Source organism: Papio anubis, chromosome 12, assembly GCF_008728515.1.
Source record: "Papio anubis isolate 15944 chromosome 12, Panubis1.0, whole genome shotgun sequence".
Classification (NCBI taxonomy): Eukaryota; Metazoa; Chordata; class Mammalia; order Primates; family Cercopithecidae; genus Papio; species Papio anubis.
In genome coordinates this window covers 13695814-13717432 of record NC_044987.1, presented here as the reverse complement: position 1 = coordinate 13717432, position 21619 = coordinate 13695814, and the positions used below count along the sequence as shown (strand labels likewise).

The window sequence follows — 21619 nt, the reverse complement described above, 5'->3', positions numbered from 1 at the left end:
ACTGGGCTTTGGGAAACAGGTTGCTCAGATGTTTGCTAAGCATCTACTACACACTAAGCACTATGCTAATTCTGTTGCCTCCCAGCCCAGGGCTCTTCCCATTAGAATTATGACATTCCTTGACATTCACACAGTTTTGTGCAGATGGCAAAGCACTTTCACTTAACATTTCTCCATTTTACCTCCCTCCTCCCCAGTCATTCCAGAGCTGAGAAAACAGAGTCTTGGAGGTATTAAGGGACGCCAGGTCGCACAGCTGGTACATGGCAAAGCTAAGACTTTTTCTTAGTCCTCTGATCCTCAAGCTGGCTTTTCCCTCTCCATGACCCCCTTCCACCATCATGGTCTGCACAAACAGAGCAGTGGTTCGAGGGTGGCAGGTGCAGTGTTCAGGGAAGGGCAGAGATCTCTCTGAACAACACACGCCCTTGTTCCCTTGAGCAGGGGTGCAGGACAGCTAAGCATAGACAAGGTTCTGGAGCAGATGTACCTGTCCAGATACAGTAGGGGCCAGCCCACATCCCAGCAGACTTGGCAGGCACGAAACAGATTTGCTGGAACAAACTCACTGAGGCTGCCGAGGGACTCCAGTCCCCACCCTCCAGGGCCAGAGGAGGGAAGGTGGAGCAGAGCAGAAGTTCAAGGGCAAAGAGGATTAAAAATCTAATCAAGGGATGAGAAAATGAGGAACCAAAGGGAAATGCAGCTCAGAGCTCCAAAGGAGACACTCTTCCATCTTCCTTATTAATGCAGGGCCAAGAGATGCTGTGAGTAGAATTAGGAGCAGAATCTAATTCTATTTTCCAGCCATCAAAATTAGGCATAACGGAGATAATTCCATGGAGAATCATGCCACTTACTCTCTTGCTTCCCAAAAGTAGATTTTTAATAAGCAGGTTTTGGACCAAGTAGAGCGATATTGTATATTACATTATTTTTCTTTAATGAGGAAAAAGAACATTTGCAAGTGCCTGTTTCCTGCTGAGGCTGGGGGAGGAACTTACAGAGCCTGAGGGAGTTGGCTACTGGGGGGCTTCCAAGGAGAGTTGGGGCTCACCACTATGGGTGCCCAGGGCCTGTTGATCAGATCACCTAGCCCTGCCACGGATCTACCTGTTGACCTCAGGCAAAGCCCAGAGCCACAGGTATAATATGCTGCGTATTTCGCTGCTATCTGCTATCTTCCTGCATGGCTCAAATCTTTTTTTTCCTCCTCCTCCTCTTCCTCTTCTTCTTCTTCTCTTCTCTTCTCTTTTCTTTTATTTCTTTTCTTTTCTTTTTTTTTTGAGACAGAGTCTCACTCTGTCAGCCAGGCTAGAGTGCAATGGCACAATCTCACTCACTGCAACCTTCATCTCTCGGGTTCAAGTGATTCTCCTGCCTCAGTCTCCCAAGTAGCTTGGATTATAGGCATGCACCACCACAGCCCGCTAATTTTTGTATGTTTTTGTGGAGATAGGTTTCACCATGTTGGCCAGGCTGGTCTCGAACTCCTGACCTCATGATTTGCCCGCCTTGGCCTCCCAAAGTGCTGGGATTACAGGTGTGACCCACCGCGCCTGGCCTTATTTTATTATTATTATTTTTTAAATGCTTGCTTTTGTGTTTCTGAGTGTTTTTGTTTGTTTGTTTGTTTGTTTTGAGACAGGCTCGCTCTGTTGCCCAGGCTGAAGTACAGTGGTGCAATCTCTGCTCACTGCAATCTCTGCCTCCTGGGTTCAAGCGATTCTCCTGCCTCAGCCTCCCGAGTAGCTGGGATTACAGATGTGAGCCACCTCGCTCAGCTAACTTTTTCTATTTTTAGTAGAGACGGGGTTTCACCATGTTGGCCAGGCTGGTCTTGAACTCCTTACCTCAGGTGATCCCCCCATCTCAGCCTCCCAAAGTGCTGGGATTGTAGGAGTGAGCCACAATCCCAGGGCCACAATCCCAGAGGCCAGGAGTGAGCACCTGGCCTCTTTCTGAATATTTTAACGTCCTTTTTTGTGGTTACATGGCCCATGTCCCCACATCTTCTGCTACTTATTTTCTACCTGTGAGATCTTGGGAAAGTGACTTTACCCTCTACCTCTGTCGTCTCATCTGTAAAATGGGGGCAGTGAGACCTCCCTCCCGGGATGGCTGAGGGGATTAAATAGGATGACACCTGGAGAGTGAGTAACCCTGCGTCTACACTGAGGAAATGCTCGGCACACACGAGTTTTCCTTTCCTCCCTTCCTCTGATCTCTTTCCAATGAGGCATGGCCAGACCTGGCAGCAAAGTCAGCTGAGGCCGGGCTCTGTCCTCATACCAGCCTGTGTTCACCAAACGTGGCCCAGGCTGCTGGAGTGGAGCAGACTTGGATCTCGAGGCAGTCCCTGCCCTTAGGGAGGATGTGCTGCCAAAGAGAACGGCAGGATACCGGAGTCAGCCAAGCTGCACCACCACTTGGGAGCTGTGTGACACGGAGCAGGTCAATCTGCCTCTCTGAGCCTTAGTTTCCTCCCGTGTAACAAGGCGATAATAATGTCTATTGAGGTAATTGGATGGGAAAGTAACTGGGCCCAGAACACGATACCACATTTAATTACTGTTATTTTATTCTGCAACTCTGGTTGTGATCGTGGGGGTGGAGGATGGGGAGTAAGTAGTGAGACCCAAGGCCCTGGAAGAGTAACCAGGACGGTTGTGGGCCTTCCCTGTGCCGTCCCCAGGAGGCCCTGTGGGAGGCCTTTTGCTCGTAATGATTCAAAATTAACCATGCAGCTCTGAGCTGATACCAGGAGGGTCACAGTCCTCCCGTTACAGAGCAGTTACTACGTGCCCAACACCATGCTAAGGGTTTTTATATTATCTCATTTAAATTTTAGATTCTCTTATTTAAACCGTGTAACTCACGATAACCGTATAAGATGGGCCCTATTAACATTCTCATCAAATGCAGAACAAAAGAGAGATTATCTCTATTTTCAAGGTCACATGATTCCTGCTACCTTCTCTCCCAGCTTTCCTAAAGAACAGAGAAAAGTGAGGGACCATCTTTCCTATAGTACGGGAGGACCGAGACCATCCCATGTATCAGAGACCAGAATATGGAATCAGATAACCTGAGTTTGGATCCTGGCCTGTCCTGGGACCTCTGACCCTATGATCTCAGTCACTGAATCTCTCCCGCGCCAGCAATTCTATCTTGACTCGGAGGTGGGATAATAATACCCACCTCCCGGGGCAGTCGTGAGGATGCAATCAGTTGTGTATGTGAAGGAATTTAGGAAACGCTGAAGGTTATTCTCAGAGCAGGGATGTCTACCAGGTCCCAGTGGCTGAGGCCCAAGCTGGAAACACATCGTGAAATCAGGAGGCTGATGGGAACACAAAGGCCGGGGTCTTCCCACACCCATTCTTGCCATCGTAGAAGAGACAGCCTCGATGGCCAAACAGCCACCTACAGTCCGCCTGTGAGCAAGAAGCCTCAGCCGACTCCTCTCTCCCTCTCCTCCTCTTGCCCCGCTGGTCTCCCCTGCCTGTTCCTGGAGCAGAGCTTAGGTGTGGGATGGGACAAATTTGGGATGCAGGTAAAATACATCATTCCAGAACTTGAACTTGTTCTGTGCCCCTTCCCCACCTGGGGACACCTTGGACCCTCATCTTGTCCCTCTGGTGAGGGTTCGCACCATGGAAGAGGTCCAACAACCACACACCCTGAGGCATGGGCACCTGGCGGGGGAAGGGGAAGGTTTAGGTTTAGGACACTATGTGCCATATTGAATTCATACTATCTCATTAAATCCTCACCACAATCTGCCAAGGTCAATATTATATGAGCTGCTTCCCACAGGGTTAAAAAGTGCTGGTCCCAGACCAAGGTGCTACTCCAGCCAGTAGAGAGGGAAGGAAGCTGGTGAAAGAGGTGTTTATTTTTATAATATTTTTTGATACAAGGGTCCTCTGTGTCCCCTGCGAACCCATCACTTAGGTCTTCGTGTCCTTGTCCTGCAGCTGTGTCCACCCCTGGCTGTGCCTTTCCCTGCCTTGACATCCTCCTCCCACCCGTCTTGGCCCCTGCCTTCCAGTTCCAGAAGCCAGCCTCCCTTCTTCCTCCCAGAACAGCCTGCCTGCCGAGTCTCTCATCGATCCGTCCCGCTGCATCCTGAGCAAGGCTAATAGGTTCCCTAGGCCCCTCTCCGCCTTAGACTTGGCAGGCAGGCAGGCCTGATGCTGGGCCATGGTCCCGAAGGAGAGGAGAGTGGGGGTGGAAGTGGATGGGGTGTGGGGAAGAGAGCAGCTTTTAACCCCTGTGATGGCAGCTGCCTTTGGTGAATCCCTTAGTTCCATTATACAGATAAAGGTGAGGAGAATGACAATTCGAAAATGCCAAACTGCCCTGAAAACTCAATATTCTCAATGTAACTAAGCCACACTTTTCCTAATGTAAATTTTGTCTACTGCCTAGAATTAAAAAGTATCCTCTTCTGATTCATAAAATTAGAGCATCTCTGGGCTGGAAAGACGTCAGTGTTTTTCTAGTTCAAATTTTCATCCACTGGTTTAATTCCCTCTACGGTGATCCTCAAGAGGGGCTTCAGTCTTTCCTTGACTGCCTCCAGTGATGGGGAACTCACTACCTCATGGGCAGCCCACTGCATCATAAAGGAAGGGTTATTCCTTATGTTGAGCTGGAGTCTGTCTCCCTGTGACTTCCACTCCCTCATGACTCCCGGGTTTAGTCCTTGAGGCTACCAAGAGCTAGCCTGCCTCATGACAGCCCATCCCACTCTCCCTCCGGCCGGGCACCCAAGTCAGCTGCTCCTCAAGTGGCATGGCAACGGTTCCTGCCTGGCACTGCTGCTCCCCTGACCCGTTAGGATGTAGTTACTTTCTTCCCCCACAGTCTCTACATCAGTCCAATCCAGCAAGCACCATGCACCCTGCCTGCCCTGGGGATGTGCCGGGAAGTCTGAAATGGGTTCCCTACCGAACACTGAAATCATTTATACATAGACTGTGTATTATAAATATATACACACACATATATGCACATATACATACATACGCATATACGTGCTCTCAAATACTTTCTGTGGTTTAAAACCAAGTCTATCTTTGGTGGGTTGGATAATCCTGTAAGAGGTGGGAGAAGTGAGAAGGGGGTGGAGGCTGGAGAATGGAGAGAAGGTTTCGGGAAGGAGATGGGATAAAGGGCAGTTGTGGGGTGAGTGGGAAACAAGATTTGTTAAGCCCCTTGTAGTTGCCATCCTCTTGATGACCCTGTAATGTAGTCACTCCCCTTATTCCACAGAAGAGGAAACTGAGGCACAGAGGGGTAGGGCCATTGCCATAGTAACCTGCCTGGCAGTGCTGGAGTTGGCACTCATGTCCCCAGACTGGGTTCTTTGTGCTGAGCCAGGTGTGTCCAGGTTGGGAAACGGAGCAACTGACTAATCGGCAATTTTGGGCGGGATGTGGACCTCCCAGAGGACTCGCTGCCGCCGCCTCTCTCCTCTCCCCGCCCTGCGTCTCAGCACACAGAGCATGTTATATGGGATGGGGAATGATGCTATGCTTTGTTTAAAGGACAGCAGAACTCTCCAAGGGGTAGCAGGCTGGGAATTGATTGGAACAGGTCCCCAGTTTATCTGACATCTGGGGGCTCTCTTTCCCTGGGAGTTTTGTGCACCTGCCATTTGCAAAGGAATAAAGCATTCCCGGCGGCCTCTGCCAGGCATCACCATGCTGTGCATAATCCTGCTGTCATTCCCCAGCCTTCCCTGTCTCGTCCCACTGAATTTCATTGCCTGTCTGAAGAATCCCAGGGGATTTGGCCTCTTTCCCAGTCAGGCTCTAAAGATTCTTCCTGCTCCATTCTAGGACCTGGGTGGGGGGTTGCATCTGCCACCCCTTACTTGTTCACCTCTCCAACTGTGGGGCACCGTCACCCACAGCCTGCCCAGGAGACAGCTGAGACTCCGGGTGCCCCAGCTCCGTGGCCTCCCTGCACCTCCTTGTTGGAGTGTCTTTTGGATCAGGCACCCCGACCTTTGTCCAGGCAGGAGGTAGCTTTTCACATCGTCTCTGAGGAAGAGGCGGTAAATACTCTCTCCATTTTACATATAGGACAAAATGAGGTTGCCCCCTAAAAAAAAAAAAATTAAATTCAGGCTGCCAAACAAAACGGGGATGTGATTTGAACTTCATCGTCTACTTAGCTGCGAGTGCCGCCACCCTAAACTCCTGAGGGCAGGGATTGTATCTGACCCGTCTTCTCTGCCTGGTGTCCTGTTGTTGGTTGAACAGACGTGTCCTTGCCTGACTCTTCAGCTGCCTCACCGTGCCTGCCCTTGGAGCACTTCTGGGGATGGGTAAATACAAGAGTAACATGGAGACCATACATCCCATTTCCCGGCGGTTTCTCATATGATCACAATGAGTTCTCATCCTCCTTTGCCCATTCTACAGATGAAGAACGGAGCCTTGAAGAGGTTAGACAACTTCTCAAGGTCATGTAGCTAAGGAGGGCTGACGCTGAGCTTGAATCTAGAGCTTCAGGATCAGGATTGACAGGGAGTAACCTGCAACGTCAGTGCCACTGTTGTGGGGGCCGGTGGTGAGGGGCTGTGAGGGGCACAGACGGCGGCGGCAGAGAGTCTTTACAAGTCTCCCTTGAAACCCTGTCAGGGAAGAGAGGAAAGGCCAGTTTTGTGGTTTGCACAGCTGGGCTGTTTCTGAAGCATCTTTATAAATAACAGGCCTTCCCAGGGCTTCTCCCCGACCTGCCACAACCTCCAGCTCCCTAGAAAGCCTTCTCAAAACAGGTGACACGAAGACGGGTTGGCAGCACCTTCCCAGAGCTCCTGTCTCTATCAGGCCAGGCCCTTGGGCTCCAACTCCACTATCCTCTCCTTCCTGTGAAAAAAGAAAAAGCACAGACACACATTCACATCAGCTTCCCTCCCCTAAGTCCTGAGACGCGTGTCTCTGGGCCTTCCTGGGCACTGTGCCTGCTGCCTCCAGCTGAGTTTGTCCTCAGAGGCAACCTGGTGTCATGGGAAGAGGGTTGGATGGAAATCAAAAAATGGAGATCAGAATTCTGGTCCCAGCTGTGTCCCCGTGTCTCAGTGTGCTGAGCAAGTCATGTCACCAATCTGCAACGCGAGGAGGTGGATGGGAGGCTCTTCCTCCTTTTGGCCTGGGCGGAGAGGAACCTGTGCAGGAAACAGTCTTCCAGGGTTGTAGTCAAGCCATCCCCGGGTTAAATATCCCATCAGCCAGGACAGAAACCAGCAGCACGGGACCTGGGACTGGTTAGAAAGCCAACCCTTCCCTCGCCATCCCAGTGTGTGAGGCCAGTTGCTTGTCCTCCCTCTACCTCCGACTCTCCTCTGTGCTGGGGATTATACTACTTTATGGGATTGTTGTGAGGACTTACATGAGATAAGCCATGGAAAGTGTTTAGCACATTAACTGGAGCACAATAAGCATTTGATAAATGTTGCCCTTCTCATTGCTTTTGGGAGCAAACGCCTACATGATGTCTTTTTCAATGGGAATTGAGACCACACTCTGCCTCCTGCACCCCCACATCACCCCATCCCCCACATTTCCCACCCCCACCCCATACACACATACCCTCTCCTGGCTGGCATGCCTTTCCAAAGACAAGGCAAAATTAAGACCCTCTTGTCTCAGTGACGTCATTCCGGAACCCCTCCTCCCACCAGGGCCCTAGGCATCAAATAGCTGGTGGGTAGGAGAGGAGGGAGTGAGGGAGGGCAGGGGTAGGTCCTTGGTGCACAGTCCCTTTTTTCTGTTTTGTTCTGGGCCCAGATTCTTGCCTGCTGGAGTGCAGTTCAAAGCCTGTTCTCTTATGATCATCATAATATTTTGTCTTAATGCAGCCACGAGGCTCTGAGGAGTTCAAAGCGTTTTGCTAGATCTATTTTCTGGGCCTTGGGATCTTAGGGAATTGCTCCTCCACCTCCAAAATGAAAACAAAGGCTCTTACAGAGCCCAGTGTAACATTTATGAGGGTTTACCGTGTCCGAGGCTCGGGCTTGAGCCCTTCACACGTGGCCTCCTGTAATCCTTGCCTTGGAACTGAGTGCTGACTGCTGTGATAATTCTAACTTCTCAGATGAGGAAACTGAGGCCAAGACAACTGGCCACATGGAGAAGTCCATGGATTAGAGAAGCAGACTCAGGCCTGGTGGTCTCTGAACCCAGGTCTTGGTCTCTGTGCATCCTGTCCAGCTTTTGAGGGTGGTGAGGAGGAGGGGGGATTCTCTTATTCCAAGGGAGCTTCTGTCTCTACCTTGAAAGAACATTCTCTAGGGAGTCGGGGGAGGTGATGGGCTCTGAAGTGTTCTTTTATTTAGATGTGATCATTGAAGCCCAAAGAGGCTGAGAAACCTGCTCAGGTTATGATCTGGCTCCTTAATGCTGGCAATGGGGCCAGACCCCCCAACCCCACTCCCAGCACACATCTCCGTGCCTTTCCATTTCTGCCCAGGTGTCTCTAGAGGCAGCTCTGTGGACCCTCAGGGGCTTCATCCTCTCTCCTCTCCAGGCCTTTTAAACCTAGAGAAGCTGCTCCGGCAATTCCTTATCTCCAAGGACACGCTGTCCGTCCGCATGCTGGATGACACCCGGGACCCCACCCCGCTCCTCAAGGAGATCCGGGACGACAAGACGGCCACCATCATCATCCACGCCAACGCCTCCATGTCCCACACCATCCTCCTGAAGGTGGGAGCCTCCCTCTCTCCCCTCCCCTGCTGAGCTCCCACCCTCCACACTCCTTGCCTTGAGGGTCCTCCTGAGCTGAGGCTGACGGAGCCCCGGGCCGGACCTGAACTCTGACAAACCTCTCCCTGTGCTTCCGTTTTCAATGGGCGGTTCCCGAAAACTGAAGAAAGCAGGGTGAGGGGGATGTCGTTTTCAGCACTGGGGCAGCAGGGCAGTAGGCAGCGGAGACACCTAGATGCTGCCAAACTTAGACTCTGCGAAGGGCTCTGCGGAGAGGTCTGTGGGTTCCTAGGAGGGGCTAGGGTGGGGCACCCAAGGGGCTTGGGCAGCGGCTGTTTGCCAAATGGTGTAGAAATGTTTCCGTAGTTTCACAATAGGACCGTCACACCAGTGTGTACTGGTGAATGCCAGCTCTGTCTTTAATCTGACACGGTCCACAACAGTTTACACAGAGCTTCTGTGCAGTCAGTCTCCTGGCCTAGAGCTCTTAGCAATGACGTCAGGTAGGTATAATGTCTTCCCCCACAGATGAAGAAACTGAGACTCTGGGAGATGAACAGATGCGTCCAAGGCCCAGCCCTGAGTGGAGCAGGGCCGAGCTTGCACAGCCCTCTCTTATCTGCAAATCAGGTAGTGTCTCCTATGCTCCTGGAGTCGGAGGGGCAGTGCTGGCGCCTGAGTCAGAACATGCATACTGGAAACCAGAACTGTGTGAGTGAGGCTCATCCAAGAGAGAGAGAAATCAGGAGCCTAGGGGCCCCACACAGGACAAACAGCTGGAAATAGCTGGGCAGCATCAGAGTCACCTGACGCCAGTTCCTGGGCTGGTGGCTGGGCTGGGCATGAACCTCGGAGAGAGCGGGCCCCGTTTCCAGGCCCCTTGGCGGCTCCCCCAACCTCTCTAGGCGCACTGGCTTCTTCTAATGCCATTTTAATTGCACATTTAAACACAACCTGCCATCTTCCACTAGGGCAGCGAGGCTCCTCGTTAACCTCTGCCAAGCTGTGAGGAGCCCGCAGACACTCAGATGATTGTCTCCTCTCCTTCCCCGCTCCCTCCCCGCTGCCCTTCCCCAGCTCGTTTTTGACTCAGAGTTAATAAGAGATTTGAATGAGTTCTCTCAGTACCGAGGGCTGTCCCTTCAGCCCGTTGCTATAGTAATCTTCCAGAGCCCCAAAGCCACGTCTGTCTGTGTGTGTATACCCAACTCACATTCTCTCTCTTTCTCTCTCTCTGACACACACACTGACACACACACACACACGGTATCTCTTTCTCTCTTTCACACACACACACACACACACAGAAACACAGCATTTTTCTCTTTTCTTCTTTTTCTCTGTCTTCCTTATGCCTAGAGCTATGATCAATGAAGTCATTAAGGGTGGAAAAGCTCCTCCAAGTTTCACGGGAGGAGAGGGGCCCTCTTTAGGGAAGGTTGGGAGCAGAGAGTGAGAGCTTCAGCTTAGTAGACACATGTCCCTTGTGGAGGGTAGCTCAGAATACACAGGTCCCCCTGCGGTAGCTGGAGCCTGCCTGAACAGCCCTGGTAGAAGCCTCTGGGGCCAGTCTCTTGCCCTCCGTGGCTCCCAGCGTCTGATGTTGCACTATGATTTTTTAAATTCGAACAATATTACTAGTTCATTGTAGAAATTTTTTAATGTATGGAAAAGACAGCACATAGAAGAAACTAAAAATTATTAACAATCCTATCACCCAGAGCTGTTTAACCACAGTTAAATTTTGATGTCTGTTTTTTTCTGCTTTACAGACACATTTTCCTCCCAAATTATTGTCATACTACACAAACTTTTCTGTAAGCGCTTTTTGTCCCCACTTAATTCTATGCCATGCATTTTCCCCATGTCATTAAACATTTTTCTAGAAATATTTTAATGGCTGCCTCATTTCCTATCATACAGATGTCCCATAATTTATTTAACCATCACTTTATTGTTGGAGATACAGGTTGTTTCAAATCTTTTGCTACAATAAATAATGCTGAGATGCACATCTTTGTACATAAATCTTTATACACATTCATGAATATTTCCCCAGCATATATTTCTAGAAGTGGAATTACTGAGTTAAAGGTATGCATGCTTTTAAGGATTCTGATATGATTTGCCAGATTGCGTTTTAGAAAGGCTGTAACAGTTTACACTTTCTCCAGCAGCGTATAGGTGTCTTATAGCACCCTTGCCAATACTGGGTATGTTAATTAAAAACGCTTTGTAGATTTGTGTGTGTGTGCGTGTGTGTGTGTGTGTGGCCATGCTTTTGAAGGAAGCTCTGCCTGTAGTGTAGTGATCATTATTAGCAAATGGTTCTGCTCGATGCCTCAGGGCTGTCTTTCCTGGGCCCACCTGTCAGCCCCAACTCCTGTGACCTGGGAGCCACACTGATGAATGAGCAGCCAGGCTTCAGGAAAGCCTGTTCCCTTTTCCCATTTGCCTTCCCAGGCAGGCAGGTGTTCCATCAGGCCTGGCCTCTGTCCTCATGCTTCCCTGGGGTTCCGTACTCCCCCCTCCAGGAGGGCACAACAGGGCCTCGCAGGGCCTCAGCAAGGGTGGGAAGCAGAGTGGGCAGAGAGCAGACGGGGACTCTGGGAGACTCGGTGTGCACGTGGGAGCCCAGCCTCTGGAGCTTGGCAGCACTCTGCCGTCTCTTGATTTCAGGAGGATTTGCAGAGTAATCCCTGATTTTATTGAGCGGCTGTTCCAGCAACAAACGCCATGTTTACCCAGAAATCAGGCCTTAAAAACCAAGGATCTCTTGTCTTTTATCTCTAGGACAGCAGATTTCACAAAATGGGTTTTAGCTCCCGACTGTGGCCCCTCCCGGTCCCTCTGCCCCCAGCCCGTCGCTGTAAGCAGCGGGCTCGCTCAGTGGGTCGCATCCGTCTAGGCAGGGGTGAGATGAAGCAGCACTCTTACTTGGATTGTGCGATTGTGTGTGTGCAGTGGGGCATAGGATGGGTTGGTCATCTTGCCACACCATCCTCTTGAAAGTGGAGGAGGAAATATAGCTTGGCCTGGAGGAAGAAGGAGCCTCACCAAAGAGGCCTTGAGCTCCATTGTGCCCCGAGACTCCCGCCGCAGCCCCTGAGCCTTTGCCCTCCAGCTTCCCATTGGAACAACCATGATAGAATTACCCCCAACCTGTTCCTCAGGGAGCCTGCGAGGGTTCCTGTAAGAATGACCGGGCACAGTGGCTCACGCCTGTAATCCTAGCACTTTGGGAGGCCAAGGCAGGCAGATCACTTGAGGTCAGGAGTTCAAGACCAGCCTGGCCAATATGGCGAAATCTCGTCTCTACTAAAAATACAAAAATTAGTCAGGTGTGGTGGTGGGTGCCTGTAATTTCAGCTTACCTGGCAGCCTGAGGCAGGAGAATCCCTTGAATCTGGGAGGCGGAGGTTGCAGTGAGCCATGATCGCGCCAATGCACTCCAGCCTGGGTGACAGAGGGAGACTCTGACTCAAAGGAAAAAAAAAAAGAATGCTCACAAAATTATTTGAGTTCCTTGGGAGATAAACACTATGTAAGAGGAAAATGTAATCATCCTTGGTCTGGTTTCTCTTCCATCCACCTCAATAGTCATGACAAAACGGTCTCCCAGTGGCCCAGGGCTGCAGGATACATTAGGAAAATCTAGCCAACTGTCAGGAGGGATGAGGGCCCTGGAGAGAGCGGAGCTCATTATTTACCTGATCTACATGTCAGTTTCTATAGCACCTGTCACACTCAAAGCCAGGCACACTGACAGGGAAGGTTGGCTAGGGGTATTTATGACGGGTACAAAGATCAGACAAAAGGGAGACTCTTCTGATGTAGCAATTCTCAGCTGTGGAGTGATGTCACACTGATGCGCTGTGATCAAGGGTGAGGCATGTCACAGGCAACTGACTCCTTACTACGAATAAAGGACCCAGGTTTGCAAATGAGTCACTTGTTTCTGACGTTACTGCAGGTTCAAGAATACCCTTATGAGTCTGCCCTGCACTCTGACGGAGTGGAGTTCGTTTTCATTGCTACAACCTACGGACTCTCTTATCTATGCCCCAAGAGAGATGTGTTTGTGGCTCCATCAATGTAACAGTCCTGAAGGGGGAGTACAGTTTGGATATAAGCACTGCAATTAGGCTGCCTGGATTTACTTTTATCTTTTCCAGTAACGAGACATGTGATCTTGTACAAGTCACTTAGCTTTTCATTGTTTCAGTTTCCTCAGCTGTAAAATGGGGTTGGGGAGGAATAATAGTGCCAACCTCATAGAGTTATCCCGTGTAGAATGCTTGAGAGTGCCTGACACATACTAAACAGTGGGTTAATGTTAGCCATTGTTATTGTTAATAGCTGTGGAGATCATTATTGTAGTCTGTTTTATTATTTGCTTCATTTCCCTAAAAGCCTTTTTGGTTTCAGTAAGATCTGGCTATAACCGTGGGAGTATGTTGTGTATAAGAACATCAGCTACTATGCGTGCCACTGTATAGTGGAGGTGGAGAGGTGGAGAGACCCCGCTCTTGAGACCAGAATTTCTCTGCTCCATCCTCCAAGATCAAGGGCAACATAAGAACCAATCAAGATGTTCTGTTTTGCCTGGTGCCAAGGGGCAGTGGGCCAGACAAATGGCAGACACTTGGAACCCTTACTGCTCATTTGCTTCAAGTGAGGTTTTGTTTTCTTCTCTAATCTCCTTCTCTTTGCCTTGCAGGCAGCCGAACTTGGAATGGTGTCAGCCTATTACACATACATCTTCACTAATCTGGTAAGGGGCTCTCACAGCTCACCTCCTTGGAAGAGAGTGTTGTCAGTGGTCAGGATTGGTGGATTATGAGGGACGAAGCCCAGGAGATGAGGAGTACGGGAGATAGAAGCAGAGTAGCAGAAGCCAACCCAGAGAGTCAGGGCATCCTGGAAATCCTCATCCCAACAATTGTGAGCCACAGGAGAATGAGGATTTGGGGAATCTAATGCCGCCATTTAAATGCCACTAGCTACATAAAGCAAATTCTGGGCCGTAGTGTGATGGATGAGCTGCCTCAGTAGGTCCAGGAGGAACGAGTCTGGCCTGTAGTCCAGTCTCTACGTGGACTTAGGGATCAGGTGTCTTAAAATGTCCTGTGAGGTTTAGGAGATGTCAGCCCAGAGAGACAGGCTTGGACTCTGAGATCCTTGTTCTTTTCCAGCTGTCGGTGTCTACGAACAGTCCTTTCCGGGGGCTGCTGTGGGAATGTTGACCTTGTAGCATCCGACAGGCGTTTGTTCTCAGAGTTGAAACAGACCTTAGAGGAATTCAGTGTGACCTTTCTTCTCGTATAGGGACTCCCACAACAGGCTTGCCAGGAAGTCATTCAGCCTTTGCTTGAACTTGAGTAGAAATGCCTAGTTCACCACCACTGTCAAAATACCTGCCCCATTGTTGGCATCTTCATTGAAGTCTAGCGTGCATGTAGATGAAAACCACACATATTATATAGGCACAGCTTAAGAAAACTTTCTCCAAGTAAGCACACCTGTGTAAGCAGCACACAGCTCCAGAAATAGAGCATTACCAGCACCCCAGAAGCCCCCCTCATGCCCCTCAAAACATAAAACAGATGAACTTCTTTGTTTCTTTTTTTTTTTTTCTTAACACTGCTGCTATAAATTAGAGCATTAATATGGAAAAAGGGAAAAAAGGATTAGACTTCTCCCAGAACAATGCAAAAACATTTGCTTAAAGTAAGGAGGCATCTGGGGGAGCCTGGGCAAGTTGGCAGAGGAGCAAAGAGAGATGAAAGTACAGTTGTGTTCCATTTCGGGAGCCTGGGAAATAGAGGGAGGAGAGGGAAAAAGCAGGCCAGTGCCAGCCTGCCAGACAGGCTCCCTAAATTAGGCCGGCAACATCAGTAGAGGAGGAAGGAACTGGGCAGCGAGGTGTCACTGGGGTGATTTAGCAGATGGAAGGAAGCCATTCATTTAGAACATGAGTTCCCAGGACGGTAACCAGAATAAGGTGGAGTTGCTTGGCTTAGAGGTTTTTAAGACAGCATCCTCCACAGTGTACCACTATTTCCCATTCATAGAAATCATAAGAACAATGGTGACGATGTTATCTAGTGGAAAAAGCACTGGCCCTTGAAGTCAGGAGGCCCGAGTCAAGTCCTGGCTCTGCCTTATGCTCGCTGTGAGCCTTTGGTTGAGTTGCAGTGACTCTGAACCCCTGTTTTCTCATTTTAAAACTGGGAATATAAAACCTTTATATGGAATTCTGTAAGTAAAAATTTATTGTAAATATCAAAGTACTGTATGTTTCTAAGGCATTATATTTAGAAAAATACATATCTCTATGATGCTTTCAGTTTTCAAAGAACTTTTCTCCTTTTTGGGTGGCCATGGATGAGATGAGCTTTAGGAATTAACAGGACTCATGGAATTAACAGTTTGTAAGTTTGCAAGGGGAAATCATGATGAAAAGTAACTGAGTGATGCTGACTGAATAATAGTCAAGAAAACGACAGCAGAGCCATTGCAAAAGTCTACCAGTGAGAGAATATTCTAGAAGCTTCTCATGAGTGCTTTGGCTTTCTAAAAGGGACAAACCTCTAATAGGAGTAAAGAAACTGTTTTTAGGACGACTCTTTCTGCCCAGCTGCAGTTGGTGTTTTTTTGTTTGTTTGTTGTTTGTTGTGTTTTGTTTTTGTTTTTGCTTTTTTGAGACAGAATCTCGCTGTGTCACCCAGGCTGAAGTGCAGTGGTGCCATCTTGATTCACTCCAACCTCTGCCTCCTGGGTTCAAGCCATTCTCCTGCCTCAACCTCCCAAGTAGCTGGGATTACAGGCACACACCACCACGCCCGGCTAATTTTTGTATTTTTAGTAGAGACGGGGTTTCACAACATTGGCTAGGCTAGTCTCGAACTCCTGACCTCAGGCAATCTGCCTGCCTTGGCCTCCAAAAGGGCTGGGATTACAGGCATGAGCCACCGCATCTGGCCCAGTTGGTGTTTTGGGCCATAGAGGGAGAGGCTTCATCCAAAGGATAATGAGTTGTTTTCTACATTTTCCAGTCCCTTCTCCCCAGTACAGATGCCAAGTGGGTTTTCATTCTTATTTCTTCTTTCTCTGAATCCCTTGGAGATCTCCACCATGTCTCATCACTCTGAATTCTGCTACAGTGATGCAGTAGGTCCTCAGATCAGCTTTTAGAGAACAAGCTTGGTAAACGGGAAGGGTACGGACTTTGGCATTAGGTACTCATGACTCAAAACTTTTGTTTGACTTGCTACTGGCTGTGTGATCCTGTGCAGGTTGCTTAACCTTTCTGAGCCCCAGGAACCTCTTCTGTAATTAGACACTAATAGCACATGCTTTGGGAGATAATGTACACACAGCAACAGACTCACAGTACAAGTTTATTTAGGAGAAGGTGTTATTTTAAGAAGTCCAGCTTATGCCTCCCGTGGGCTCAAAGGAATGGAAGATGCTTATTTTGCTCCCCAGCCATGCATTGCCTGTGAAAGTGACTCCTAAAATGCCATTTTATTTATTTCCAGATAAGAAATAGGACTAGGTAGTACGGTTTTTGTGTGTGACTGAACCGACCATTGTAGGGTTTATTTGTGTCCGTAATTACTGAGTAATTGATCAAATGCCCATACCTCACTCCCATCCAGGCATAAAGAAAAGTGGTGGATTTAGGGCATCTATCATAAATGAATTAGGTTGACTGCTGTGGATTCTGTCAGTTGATTAACCATCACAAGAATTGGGACAAAATTATCCATCATAAATCGAACTTCTAAACCATCAGTTCATTTGACCCTATAGAAACACAATTTCTCTCTCTGTCAGGGTCTAGCCAGCAGAAGAGTGAGTGTGCTAACCCTGAACCTTGGGTGACAGAGGTGACTGATGCAATAAGAGGAACTGAGCCAGAGAGAGCGGAGGCTGCTAGAGGTCACACGGCGATCACAGGCAGAGCTGGAAGAAGCTGGGCAAGTCCAGGGAAGGGCCAGGTCTCTGGTACAGGGGAAGCTGGGCTCAGTGACAGGGTGACAGTGAGGTGTCAGGCAATGAGAGAGACACTTCTGCAGGAGGGGAGGGAGCAGCAGACAGGGACTGCCCCTCTCCAGAACAGAGGAGGAAGTCAGTGACAGGAAGTGTAGCGGTGAAGGCACACAGTCATAGGAAACAGTGAGCTGACATCTGAGCCTTTTATTTATATTATCTATTTCAAAGTGAGATGTGGGTGGTCGGCACTGATGTTAGAGACTTGATAAGTGAAACAGCATCGTGCCACTGCTTCTGGTTCTAGTGGGTCAGGAATCATTCCCCTCGGAGCAAATCTCTGATCAACAGATGGCAATGGTACCTGGTTAAGGTGGGAGCCCTGGGGCAGAGGGTTAGCTTATGAGGTCCAAATCATGAGAACTTGACAGGTAAGTTGACAGCACATGGCCAGAGGTCAGGCACACGAACAGCAACTATGAGGAAGTAAGTCCTGGCAGGTAGACTGAGGCAAGGGGTCAAGAGTACAGGCCAAAATGAAGTGGACCCATTAAGGAACAAATTAAGAGAAATAAAATTACTGTGCCAAGTCACAAAAGCATGCCAACACAGAGAACTAGTTTCTGCCCTCATCCAGAAATCAATCTGCCTGCCTTTGTTTGCAGTTTAGTGGCGTTAATTATATTCTTAGTGTTGTACAACCATCACCACTATATATTTCGATTTTTTTTTTTTTGTTTTTTTTGAGACGGAGTCTTGCTCTGTCGCCCAGGCTGGAGTGCAGTGGCATGATCTCGGCTCACTGCGAGCTCCACCTCCTAGGTTCACGCCATTCTCCTGCCTCAGCCTTCCAAGAGGCTGGGACTACAGACGCCCGCTACCACACCTGGCTAATTTTTTGTATTTTTAGTAGAGACTGGATTTCACCATGTTAGCCAGGATGGTCTCGATCTCCCGACCTCGTGATCCACCCACCTCGGCCTCCCAAAGTGCTGGGATTACAGGCGTGAGCCACCACGCCTGGCCACCACTATATATTTCTAAAACTTAATCAAGCCAAACAGAAACTCTGTACCCGTTAAGCAATAGCTCCCCATTCCCCTTCCCCATGGCCTCTGGTAACCTCCATGTTTTTTTCTTCTCAATGAATTTGCCTATTCTAGCTAGGTGCCTCACAGAAGTGGAATTATACAATGTTGATCTTTTGTGTCTAGTTTATTTCACTCAGCATAATGTTTTCCAGGTTCGTTCATGTTGCAGCATGTGTCAGAAATTGCATTTCTTTTTTTAAGCTTTGTATTATTGTGAAATATATATGACATAACATTTGCCATCTTAACCATATTTAAGTACACTTTTCAGTGGTATTAAGTACATCCACATTGTTATGCAACCATCAATACCATCTGCCTCTGAAACATTTTTTACCTTTTCAAAATGAAACTCTGTACCCATTGAACACAAACTCCCCATTCCTTTTTCCACCCAGCCCTTGGCAACCACCTTCTAATTTCTCTGTGTATGGATATGACTACTCTAGGTATTTCATATAAGTGGAATCATATAATATTTGTCCTTTTGTGTTTGACTTTGTTTAGGGTTCATTCATACATCAGAATTGCCTGCCTTTTTAAGGTCGAATAATAGACTATGTGTCTGTAGACACACACACCAGATTTTGTGTATCCATTCATTCATGGATGGACACTTGGGTTGCCTCCACCTTTTGGCTATTGTGAATAATGCTGGCATGAACATGGGTGTGCAAATGTCTGTTCAAGTCCCTGCTTTCAATCCTTTTGTGTATATGCCTAGGAGTGGAATTGCTGGGTCATGTGGTCATTATTCGTTTATTTATTGAGAAACCTCCAAACATTTTCCAGAATGACTGTACCATTTTTCGTTCCTGTCAGCAATGTACAAAGGTCCCGGTTTTTCTGCAATCTTGACAATGCTTATTATTTTTCATTTTTAAAATAATAACCATCCCAATGAGTGTGAAGTAGTCAGATGTGTTTTCTATTTCTATTTGAAGTGTGCAAATTGGAAGAAGCAAGACCACATGACTGAAGTTGAGAGTCCTGGTGATTAGGAAGCTTTATAATGAGAGAAAGTAGCTGATGTATAAAAATTGCATCCTTAAAATCAGTCAGAAGTGGTAAAAATCCCCAGTTCAGGAGCTTATAAGCTGAGGCCTTTGGGAGTTGTCTGTCCTCATATGTAAAATGTGAATAATAATAACATCCATCTTTTAACAATCTTAGTAAGATTTAAAAATTAGCTACTGATAACACTGAACCAGGTAGGTAATACTAGCTGCTATAACAGATAAACCCCCAAATATCATAGTGTCATACAGTGGAAGTAAATTTCTTACTCAATTGAAGTTCCAAAAGGGTGTTCCTGGTGAGTAGCATTCCGTAAGGTTATTCAAGGGCCCAGTCTTCTTCTGGTTTAAAAATGTGTCCTCTTAGAGACCAGTGTTAGGAAAACAACGTGGAAGATCATACATGGGAGGGTTTATGTGTCAGGACTGGAAGTGACATATTATTTCAGCTCCCAATTCCATTGGCTAGAATTCATCACATGGCCACACTCACTTGTAAGGGAAGCTGGGAAACGTAGTCTAGCCATGTGCCCAGGGAGAACAGGAAATGGGTTTAATGACCACAAAACAATCTCTGCCACATTATTAAGTTGTCAATCATCATCACACATCTGTATCATGTATTGCTAAAAAAGAAATTAGCATCCCAAGCCCTGGCTTGTCTTTTTAGAGGATAACCGATCCTAAAAGTGGAGATCAGCACTTAGTTATAAGGATGTCAGCTCCCTGTGTTCTCTTATCCAAGGAGGGCACGCATAGGACAGTTATAGATGACTGTGCTTGTTCTGCTCTTTACTCTGCAAGGGAGTCTCTGTCTTCCACTTGGCCTCTGGGTTTGGTTGGGGAAAACCTTTGTTGTGCAAGATTGATGGAAGTTTGGATAAAAGACATAAAGAAGTAAGGGCCTCTGGGCAACCAGTCTACCGTTGAGACAGCAGGGGTAGTTGATGCCACAAGAGAAAAGATGAAGGAGGAAGCTCAATTTGAGCTAATAAATCTAGAGGGATTATCCAGCTACTAATGAACCCAGAGAGATATGCAGTCACTGCCTAATAGAAAAGATAAAATCACCCCAATCTATTGTCAGAGAACATAAGTGGGCCTTGTGCCAAAGGCAGGAGCTGCCGTCTCGGCAGAGAGAAGTGTTGAGATTTAAGGGTAAGGGTCAAAAGTCAGGGACTGCCAATGAAAGGTGGGAAATAATTGGAAGCTGAAAGCAGGAGGTTGTGCATTCTGCTGGTCACTGAGCTGCTACGGCATTGCAGGTGGTGTGACTAGCTGGACACCATCGCCACTATTTCATTGCCATTCCCCAGGCAGGGCCAGAGCTCCCTGCTCTTGGCACCATCACTGTGCTGGAGGGTAGGCTGCCATTTGTGGGGTGTCAACAGAGGTAGTGGTCACCTGAAGTTTTTCTTTCGGGGAATTTAGAGAGAAGGGACTGAGAGTTGGGTATGCCATGTTAGAAGGCAGGGGGAAGGAGTACGCCAGCAGGAAGCCTCATTATTGTAGAAGGCGACACCCTGGACTAGTAGTGAAGCAGCTATGGCTTCAAGTTCCAGACCTGCTGCTAACTAGCTGGGTGCATGGCGATATCAATGGTTGATATTTATTGAATACTTTCTGTGAGTAACTGCTAATAAGTGCTTCCCAGCTATTTTCCCATTTAAACCTCAAAACAACTGAAGCAGGAGGCACAGTTTTATCCCTATTTTAGAGATGAGCAAGTTGAGGCTTGCTTGAGACTTATAAAGCGTTGGTATCTTGATCAAGGTGATCAAGTCAGATCACGAATCCAGGCAGGTAGCTCTTAACCTCTTCACTCTACCGCCTGTATCTGGGTGAGCCATTTTACCTTGCCGGGCTTCAGTTTTTTATCTGAAAAATTGTGAGGTTGTTTTAGGTGATCTCTAAGGGCCTTTTCAGCCTTGGACCTGTTTCACTTCAGTTCACAATGCCTTGGAGTTGGGGACGTTCCCTGGGGAGAGGGGAGAATGCCCCATCAGGTTGGGGAGTTCGTGTGACTTGTGGAAGCAGTTTCTGTTCACCCGACAGCTCCTCAGATTCCCAAACTATAGTCAGGTCCAAGTGAGTCCTGCAGAAACAACCCCTGCACGCCCCAGTCTCTGTCTTGCTTGGGCAGAAAGGACATGTGCAGCCAATTTTCCTCCCCTGGGTTCATTTTATTGTCAGCAGACCTGAGCCTATGTTTATTTTCCCAAAGGTTTATCAGAGAGATTAGCCATAAGTAATTTGAAATTGCTAAAATTATTACAGAAAGGGGACCCAGGTCAGACAGAGAGGGAAAAAATAATTGATTCCAGGAGGAAGTGAGAACGCACACAGCCCCACTCTTTCACTCCTTGCTTTGGCGAGCTGATGCTACTCATCTTCTGGGTCTTACTTAAATGTCACTTCCCCCAGCAAGTCTCCCTGACACCCCACAAGGTTACGTCTGCTGTCACACGCTCTCCCAGCACTGTGCGTTCTGGTTTTTGTAGCATTCATCTTGAGTGGGAATCCCTTTTTCTACGCTAACCTTTCCACCAGACTTTGAGCTTCAGAAAAGGGAGATGAAATCAGTCTTGTTCATCACCATAGATCCAGTGGCCTCCTGCATGGTAGGCACTCAATAAATATTGTATGAGTGAATGGAGCATTCCGTAGTATCTGGAGTTCTTGGAGTAGAAGGGCTGGCTAAGTGAGATAACTCATCTCTTTACATCCCACAGGAATTCAGTTCATCCCAACTAAGCCTCAGGCACGAAGGAAGCTATCTGCATTTCAGCCG

At 48.1% G+C, this 21619-nt stretch overlaps 1 protein-coding gene across 2 annotated transcripts in view; it reads left to right on the top strand.

Annotated features, from left to right (window-relative positions):
- GRIK4 (glutamate ionotropic receptor kainate type subunit 4) overlaps positions 1 to 21619 on the top strand; it is a 355193-nt gene that overhangs the window by 189298 nt on the left and 144276 nt on the right. For both annotated transcript variants that reach the window (XM_031652867.1, XM_031652866.1), the window contains 2 exons: positions 8545 to 8723; positions 13444 to 13497. In XM_031652867.1, coding sequence (XP_031508727.1) covers positions 8545 to 8723; positions 13444 to 13497 — 233 coding nt within the window. The remainder of the gene's footprint in view (positions 1 to 8544; positions 8724 to 13443; positions 13498 to 21619) is intronic.